At 41.5% G+C, this 10105-nt stretch overlaps 1 protein-coding gene across 1 annotated transcript in view; it reads left to right on the plus strand.

The window, feature by feature from the left end:
• The window catches only part of LOC101988270 (alpha-fetoprotein-like), a 40216-nt gene that overhangs the window by 7427 nt on the left and 22684 nt on the right, over nt 1–10105 (plus strand). Inside the window, 3 exon segments of the mRNA XM_013350854.1 lie at nt 2279–2411; nt 5315–5412; nt 6719–6848. Coding sequence (XP_013206308.1) covers nt 2279–2411; nt 5315–5412; nt 6719–6848 — 361 coding nt within the window.

Raw genomic sequence — 10105 nt, forward strand, 5'->3', positions numbered from 1 at the left:
ATCTATCTATCTATCTATCTATCTATCTATCTATCTATCTATCTATCCATCTATCTAATCTATCCCTCCATGTACAACAAAAGGTCCAGATGACTAGGCGTCAAAAAGCAGAGAGCCCTGGAGACAGAGGCTAGCAAGAGTGTGCTGTCCTGGGGAGAAGCATCAGTAGATACCAGAGAGAGCATCTGAGAAGTGTGAGGCAGGTTCCGTCATTTGAGCCAAGAAGCAAGCAATAATTGTAGATCAAACAGAGGTGAGTCTTCAACTGAAAAATGGGCTGTGTAATCCTGGGGCAAGCGATACAGCTAGCACTCTAGTGCTACCAAGTTCACAGACTGGAGTCCTAATCAGCATGGAGTTGCACCTTATGAGAGACAGGTGCTAACAAGAAGTCAGGGGTTAGGGTCAGGAAAGGACGAGGGGAACAAAGGATGGTGGCTCTCATTAAATGTAGCTGTTTCTACTTGAATCAAGCACTAACATGAGGGATAATCCTACATCTGACTGATGGACCCAGAGTCTAGGAACTTCGTGGTGATTTGATAATAGATTTTATTCACGTCAGTCTAGAGGAGACTAGGCAATACAGAGATGAGGGACTCAACCCTTTTTAATTTACCCTCACAGGGGCAGAACTGCCCTCTGAGAGTTCTGAAGCTTTGTAAAGAAAGTATGCGCCCTCATACTCTTAGTCAGAAAGAACTAAAGGATCACATGTCCAGAAAGTTCTAAAATGCCTGGCATTAAGGGTGAAATATGAGTACGGCAACTCATGTATTAAAGTATTGCTATGTACAACAAACTTCAGGCAACCCCAAAGCATCCCACAGCAGATTAGAAGCACAGCAGGTATTCTGAAAAGCACTGCTGTGGACTTGTGTCACCCAGGGTCCATGCTCCCAAACGGAGCTGAGCACCTTGCCGCAGTGCCTGCTCTCGGAGACCTGCTTCCCAGGACTTCCAGCATGGGCACTTCCCGCTTCAGTTTCCTGCGCTATTTCCCACCCTTCCCCCTGGGTCCATGAAACTGTCGGAGCTTTTCCCAAGGGGTCTCTAGGAATGGGCAGATTCAATATCTGTGGTCATTCCTTATTGAATAGAAAGATACCGTGCACAAGCATGTGTATGTGTGTGTAGGGGGTCAAAGGATAACTTTATAGGGCTGTTTCTCTCCTTCTCCCTTCGATTGTGTTCCAGGTATCAAACTCTGGTCACCAAGGAGTGTGGTAAGTACCTTTGCCCACTGAGCCATCTTGTTGAATACTTAGGTTGATTTCTATGACCCTCAACTGGCCCACTCATTGGGCGAGGCAATGGAATCGAAGACCTGGAAGTCTTCCTTTAGCTCTCTCTCCCCTTTAGCACCCTAGTAAGTAGTGACCTGTGGTGTAACTGACTTTCATCTTGGCTTCCCAACTTACTTCGCTACTCGGACATCTGGCAGCTCAGTTTTGTTCAGCTCAGCTCAAATTCCTGTCTAATGAGTAACTGAATCTCACATGCCTCTGTGTTGGGCTGCACCATTGGGAATACATGTTTATAAAGAAAGAGGATCGAGAGTGTAGCAAAGAAATAAGTGGCCAAGTTTAGAAGGGACGCACAGCATTCCCATTATTATTTTATTGACCACAACTCTCAACTTCACTACAGAGGCTGGGACAGTGGTCTTCCTGAGTACACAGGAAGAGGAAATGGATCTGTGGGAACACACAGGTTTGGTCTATAGTGTTGACTTGGCTGAGTGCATATTCCTGTGTATGTGAGTCTGTTCTCGAACAAGTTCCACAGTCTTATGTGAGGAAACATAATTCCAGGGAATTTAGTAATAACCGAAAGTACTACATGACAAGTCTCAAGGCACAATGATACTGACTTTGTTAGTCTAGGAAGAACTTTTGGGTGACCTTGAGAGGCTGCTGACCATCATCAATAATTGTCAAGTCAATTCCTGAGCCAGATGAACAAGCCTGCATTACAGCACAGCTTGGACAATGGAACTTCCTACCTCCCTGTCTCTTGAGGAACGTGGGGGGATTTCATTTCTGGTCACATTTAACCCACCTGTTACAGTCACTTCATGGGCACTCAGGGAATGATCCTGCTGATCTGTTCACAGTGAATCTTTGAGGATTTTAGGCAAAGTGCTACTAAATCTTAATCGTCAGAAGTTCCAGAAGTTTCAGAGAGACAAAGTATAAATAAATATTGTTTATGAGAAACAACATTGGTATATGTACCTGAATTTCAAACCACACAACTTTGCAATTGTAAATTTCAGGTCCAGCTATGAAATTTCTTGAAGGTATCCATTCTTACACTGACCCACTATCTTGACCATGTCTGCTTGCTATTAAACAGCTGTTTGGTCATGTTGTCAAGAAGAAAATAAAACCGAGTGCCTGCAGACAAAGGTAGTGTATACATAGCTCAGTTGTCATTTAGGGCTTTGCTATGGAAACTGTGGGTTGTGGACCAGCAGCACAACATCACCTCACAGTGTGTTAGAGATGCAGACTTTTCTCCAGGCCTGCTAAATAGAATTTGTTTTTTTAAAAAAAGGTATGCAGTCCTGAAATGGGAAAACCATGACAGACTTGAAAATAAATATGTCAACATAACAACCCAGATTTGGAGATGTAAAACAATGATTATTATTTTACTACCTCTAATGTTTGTGAATCAGGAATCCAGGAAGTAGATCACCTGGAGGTTTCTGGCTCATGAACTTTCATATAATTGCAGTCAGTCAGATAACATCTGGATCTAGGATTCAGGAGGAGCTGGAGCCTCTGGGCATTGGTGCAAGATCTCTTCTCTCATGTACAATAACAAGCGTGTGCATGTAGTGTTCTTACCTGGGCTAGTCTGGGCAATTTTACAGCATCCAGCGGCCAGTTGGGTTGCTTCTGTGTAGCCAAAGGCTCGGAGAGGATTCTTAAAGTAGACCAAGAGGAGTCTGTATAGTCATTTGTAATCTAGCCTCGCAAATCATTCCTGCCTGTTCTCCTGTTTGGAGCACCATATGACCTTGTCAGCTGGAAAGGGACTGCACGTAGACTTTACTTCTCTGTGGGATAATGATGATTAGTCTCTTTTTGGAAAAACACCGGACAGGAGACGCTTTAGCCTTTTGACCATCATCGGGTAGAGGCACAGCAGTGATTAGTTCTAGGATAAAAGAGTTTTTGGGGGTGTTCCATAAAGGTTCTGTGTAGGTGGATGCTGTTTGTTTGTTCCCAGTTGCTCAGACCCGAAATAATCATACAAACCTGTATTAATTAAAACACTGCTTGGCCAATCACTTAAGCATATTGCTAGCTAGTCCTTACATCTTAAATTAACCCATTTCTATTATTTTATATTTTACCACAAGGCTGTGGTTACTGGTAAAGTTCCAGAGCATGTCTGTCTCCTCCAGCAGCTTCATGGTGTCTCACTGACTCCACCTTCTTTCTCCCAGCTTAGGTTTCTCTGCTCTGCCCCATCACAGGTTAAAGCAACTTCTTTATTCATTAGCCAATAAAAGCAACATATACACAGAAGGACTTCCTACATCAGTTTTAAACATTAGAAAATTCTGAATATTAAAAGACTCACAATATAAAGGCCATCAGGCAGATTTTCAATGTGTCGTGCTTGAAAACTAACAGTAGTTAATAATCGTTATGATGAATAACTTAAGGCTAACTTAGACTGTTTTTGTCTTGATGTCTTCATTGTTCTCAGTAAGAAATCGTCTAATTTCCTCTAAAATTTACAGAACCTCATCTCTTTCTCCTACCTAACTCCTTCTTGTGTATTAAAGTATAGATAAGCATATCTGGAGACACTCTGCCATAGCCTAAGAACTCATGGTGGTAACCACCTTCTTTAAAGCTATTTGTTTATATTCATGACCTCCCCATTCTTATTCTGGAGGATTCTGGTTCCTTCAAAAGCCAACTCTCAGTTATCCCTAGAAGGTAATCATTTCTCCTTCCTCTTGGTTTCGTTTTAATGGAAGCCTGGAAGTCAATGGTTATGCTCTGACGTCTGCCTCACTGTCCAGCATTTCCCACCAAGTTGAGTGATGTGAATTGCTTGCATACCATCCTTTGAAGTCACAACAGTTTTCAGATCAGTTTCTTCACTGGAACATCTTCCTCAATGTGCGACATGCCCCTCTGGTGTTACATATAAGCAGACGCAGTAAGTTAGCTAAGAGGTTTCTCTCTGTGACGGTCACAGTGTTCTAAGCGGCTCTTGTTCTGTCCTTAGAGAAAATTACATTATCAATCATATTGCATATTAGTTGTGTCTGTAATTAGAGTATGCTGAAGCCTCAGAGACCCTCATGAGAACAGCCAAATGGTTTTGCATTCCTATTTGAATGAATGTGATGCCACAAAGGGGGTAATAATAAAGAAAACTTACAGTTAACTATAACCTATTATTAATTACTATTTAGCAACAGTAAACAAAATTATTCTGATTATGCCAGCTTTTGTTTGAAGATCATATTATATACATTTTCTGATATTTCTTGAAAATATTATTATAATAAACAACACACAGTTAAGATAACGCTTTTGTTGGTTTTTATTTATTTTATGTGTGTGGGTGTTTGGGCTGTATGTTTGTCTGGCATTACATGCATGCTCCTTCTAGCTTCAGAGCACCTGGTAATAGAGTTACAGATGGTTGTGAGATACCATATGGGTGCTGGGAATTGAACCCAGATCCTCAGCAAGAGTAACAGGTGCTCTTAACCACTAATCCATCTCTTCAGCTTCATATTCTCCCCCATATGTTCTAATTGGAGATATATAGCTATCCTGAAATTGAAAGATTTTACTTACATTGCTGCCAGATAAAAATGTTAATTTTATATATTTCCTTCTACTGCTTTTTTTAATTGAGATTTTTATTTTATATGTTACTGTGTTCATTCCAAGAAAGTTTTGATTAAATATTTGATTAAACATATCTATTTTCATTATAAATATAAATGTTCTCAAAGCAATATGTCATTGCTTATCAATTATTCTACTCGAACCATCTTATTTGGCTTTAAAGTTTGCCATCATAAAAAACACGGACCTCAGTTTGCTTATGAAGTTTTGAGCTATGTGATCGCCGGGTAAGTGAGCTGCTATTTTATTTTTTTGCAAAATCCTTGCCCCATTATTCCTTTGTGCTCAGCTCCTCTTCAGTCACTCAGAGACTTTCTAATGTTGAGGCGGTAGATGGGGTTTGGTTTTCTGTCTTTCCTAATGATGTCATTAACATTTTCTGTTACTATTACAATTTTGATGAGTTAATTTTCTATTTGCAGCTAGAACCTATCAGAAGATATATTAGAGAAATATCTGCGAGACATCGTCATTTATGTGAAATCAGGATTAAATTCGATGACAAAATAGCAAGAGCTGTGTAAGTTTCCTATGTGATTTGTGGGCTGTGTTGCTGCGAGGCTAGTTGTTTTGCCTAAACTACTTTGAAAAGTCATTTGGACATTATTTGACAATGTCTGTCCAGATAAGCCTGGAATTCTTTTCTATACCTATGCTGCTTCTCTGTTTAAAAATAACACAATGGTACAAGAGTTGAGTATGAAACACTTAGTCCTCAGCTGCTCCCATTATCTCCTCCATCAGTTTATCTCAGTTGCTCAGATCCCTCCATGTATAATAAATAGATTTTGGGGCTTTAAGATGTAGGGACCAGGGCTGGAGAGGTAAAATATATCCTACTCTTGCAGAGGACCCATTAGGTTCCCAGTAGCCACACTGAATGGGCTCACGAAGGTCTGTAACTCAGCTCTGGGGGACCCTCCTGGATTCCTTGGGTAACTGCACTTATCTATGCACATTCTCACACAGACACACCTATATATATCATTACAATTAGAAGTAAAACTTAAAACATATGCAGGAACTTGGCTAGGCATGGTGGCATATTGCCTATAATTCCATCATTTGAGAGGTAGATGCAGAAGGATCAGGAGTTCAAGGTCACTCTGGGCTACATTGTGTGTGCAAGACCAACTGGGTATACAATCAATAATAATGATGATGATGATGATGATGATGATGATAGATAGATAGATAGATAGATAGATAGATAGATAGATAGATAGATAGATACAGAGACTAACTGCATCTTCCTCTATCATAAAGACTAGAGACAAACATATCCTCTTGAAAGCAAGGATGGAGGCGACTTTAATACATCCTCTCCAGCCTGGACTTGTGTATTTTTTCTTATCACCGTCTTCCCCAGTGAGTGATAGCAGCACTGGGATGCCTGGAGGGCAGGGATATTTTATTTCCAGAGAAACTCCAGAGACTTGTCAATAGTCACAACAAAGCCCCGTGCCTCATACGTTTGTCTTTGTGGTGAGGTTGATGTCACAGAGAGGGTGCTCATGTTTCTCAGGTTATCAAGTTGTGTGTTCCAGTGTCTCAGCAGCTCGGTGATGATGAAGATTACTGTATTGGACGTTATTGCGATTTGATCTTTGTGTGGGTCTATGTATTATAACCAAAGTAAAAAAAATACCTCCTTGCTGGTTTAGACACTTTGTGGTACTTGAAATAGAAATTCAAAATATTGAGGAAAAGAAAGAAGGAAATGGTATAATTATATTATAATCTCAAATATAGAATAATTACTAAAAGCAGAATGCTATTCTCATCTTATAAGGAAACCCTTTCAAGGGACTTAATTTTCTTTACAGAGAATTGATTCTGCTCACTAAAAAGCAACCTAAAGCTAACTTTTCTGAAATTGCCAAACTGACCACAGATATTAAAAATCTGCATGAGATCTGTTGTGAAGGAAATACAGTGGCATATGCACTGGGCAGGGTAAGACTCTTTAGAATTAAAATTCTTTATTAATTAGATTTATTCTTTGACAATCTCATACATATGCAATGCTTTAATATTTTCTATCGTCATCTCCCATATTAGCCTTTAAAACGTTTAAAATTCTTAAGCAACAATACAGCTGTAAATAATAAAGCTAAAAAAGTAACGACCTCTTCCTTTTACCAGTAGAATGCCTCCTCTCTCCTTTCTGTCCCTAACTAGTGTGGTGATTCCCACATTCCTTTAACTTGTTAGGTTTCGGGAACTGGCCTATTGGGACTATATTCCATTCTCCATCGCTAGCTGCATAAGGCCTAGAGTTGCATCTGACGTCAGTCCCTGGGAAAGGAAACCTGTCAGTGTGGTGTGGAACACCTAGGACATGGACACGTGGACAAAGACGTAGGTTACATCCAAATATAAAGTCCCCAAGTCCCAAGGAAGGAGTGAACTGAGGCTGCCCATGCCTCCTAAGGCCCCAGCCAAGTCCCGAGCCATGTTTTTTTAACAGTCTTCAAGTCTCAGCACAGACGAGAAGACCAGGACAAGCTGAAGCCTCATTTCATGGGAAAACTCAAAAGCCTGTGGGGAAAGATCTCCACCCCCAAACTTTTCTGTTCCCCTCATGCGCATCTTAGAAGACACACACTGAAACAAGAGTTAAAAGGGGGGAACAGGAGGATCCCCCAGACTGTCAATCTTCAAACGTAACCTCCGCTGGGACAGAGTGCAGGCCCAAGTGACACCTTCCGGTAATCATTGTGACTGTCAGTGTTACACTCAGCTCTGCCACTCAGGGACAGTAGCACCTGCCACTCCCAATTCCTACAACACTGGCTAATGGCCAGACTCATGAACAACACTTTTTTTTTTGCATGTTTTGGGGGTGCTGCCTCTTTGTATTGAATCCAGGGCCTTGTGCCTGTCAGGCAAAAGTGCTCCCCTCCTGAGCTTCATCTCTTTGGGTAGACTGACAGATCCTTTCTGACTGAAGAGTGGGCACATTTGGTAGAAAAGTAAAGAGACATATGGCCCTGATAGAACCCAGTTCAGACAAAATAAAAGCTGAGAAAGCCTTTCCTTCACACATAAACAGTCCCCATACCCAGCGAGCGATTGCAGGACGGCTGCTCTTGCAGGATGGACTGCAGCAGGCAAGCCAGAGGAATCTGCACTTACCTAATTTTATTGTCTCGTATTCATAAACAAGTTCAAGTAACGGTAAATTGTTCTGGCAACCCTGCCCCAGTTCAGACTGTAATGAAAACAACTCTGGGGTTCCTGGTTTGCCAAAGATAGTGTTTATGTGCCCAGAGAGTTTTCATTACTCTTTAGGGAGGTCTGGCGTGTTTGTTTTTAGTCTGGATGGGTTCTGAGCATCATATGTAGGCACTATCTTTGGGTGGCCATTTGATTTTCTATCTTTTGACTTATTTGCCAATGGATTTTATAAATGAAGTACTTGTCACACAGTGTGATGACTAGAACTCACATAAAGCTGAACGTGGTGGTAGGACATCTGTATTCCTCGCGTGCCCACAGTGAGCAGGGAGCTGGAGGCAGGAGAGTTCCCAGAAACTCTCATGTCAGCCCTGCTAATGCAGCAGTGGCTAACAGTGACTAACAAGCCCTGCTTCAACCCAGACAGAGGCCAGGGCTGACACTCAGGGTTGCCCTCTGACCTCTGACCTTCACACGCGCACCATGGAACCCATGCAGCTGCACTCACACGCTCACACTCTGTACAAGCACGCTACACGCCCACCAGAAAGGCAGAATGAAAACATAGTCCTTACATCTTAACCACTTTTACAAATCTCATTTTGCTGTATTTTTGGACTTGTGTTGTTTATGTGTTTCTGTTTAAATTTCCTCATTCAAGCTATTACTGTTTCTATATATATATGCCTTATAAAGTTTGGGTATTTATTTATGCTCACTTCTAAAAACCAATTTAATTTTCTACCTTTAAAAATATTTATTTTTATGTCATGTGTGTTTTCCCTCTTATATGTCTGTGTATCATGTATGCTCTAGCTCCCAAGAGAGCTAGAAGAGGGTCAGAGTCACTGGGATTGGAATTTCAGCTGATTGTGAGCTGCCAAGTGGGTGTTAGGAATACGAATCCTGGTCCTCCAGAGAAGAAGCCAGTGTCTTAACCAACGAGACATCTAGCCCTTTAACATTTTCCAGATAGTACTGAGGTCATGTGTCCTGGAATGATTTGAGCTTGTCTGTTAACCCTGACAGAAAATAGCAGAACGCTTCTCTGTGTCTTCTGCTGTGTGTCAGCTCAATGCGTTCCCAGCAAAACCTCATGGCTCATGGATTCTGTAATTCTGAACTCATCTGCTTACCCAGATGCAAATCAATATCCACAGCACTTCCATGGCTGGTCCCACGCTAACACACTCTGAGAGCAGCCAAACATTTGAGCCGCCCAATGCACATACCACACCTTCGCAAGGCCCAGTGGGGCACCGTTCTCTATTGCTTCAGCTCTCACAGTATAAACGAACATTCTTTTTATATGCAGTGCACTTAATGGCAACATTTTTGTTGGTAATTCTGATGCTCAAGGTTATTCCAAGTACAGCGATGAAATGCTTTGTTAAGTACAAGATGATGCATCTTACCGAAAACAACGTGCACAGTAGATAGGTTTCCTCCCTGCTCATGTCAGGCAATCCGCTATGCGTTCAGTGTTCAACAAACAACACCTCGTATTAAATAAGGTACCTCACAAAGAGACAGGCACTAAGCAAGGCTCTGTCTCAGTTGGTTATCGGTGTGGCCAGAGGCCAGAGGCCAGAGGCCAGAGGGAGTCCTGCGTCTTTCTCAGAGTGGCGTTGATTCAGTATGCACCAACTTGGTGTTTAGACTGAGTCTTGGCTGTTTATGTTGTCATGGATTTAATGAAATTCCTCTTCAAAACATCTCACTTATTAGCGATTTTTTAATTTAGGGTTATTGAGCTCTCGATGGTGCTATCGTTTGAAATAAAAACACCATCAATTATGTAATTGTATGCCCTTTTTCTTGTGTGTTTGGTCTTCTTTTTAATTAATTGGCTCTGGAAGGGCATGGTTTAATTTATTGGCCTTCTCCAAAACAAGTTCTTGGACTCACTCGCCGGGCTTATGCTTTTAATTATATCGATTTCCCTCTTAGTTTTGTCTGTTGCTCTATCACAGATGTTTTGGTTGACTGCTTGGTGGGATTCGCATTCTTTTCAATGCAATCGTGCTCACAGC

Source organism: Microtus ochrogaster, linkage group LG1 (assembly GCF_000317375.1).
Source record: "Microtus ochrogaster isolate Prairie Vole_2 linkage group LG1, MicOch1.0, whole genome shotgun sequence".
Classification (NCBI taxonomy): Eukaryota; Metazoa; Chordata; class Mammalia; order Rodentia; family Cricetidae; genus Microtus; species Microtus ochrogaster.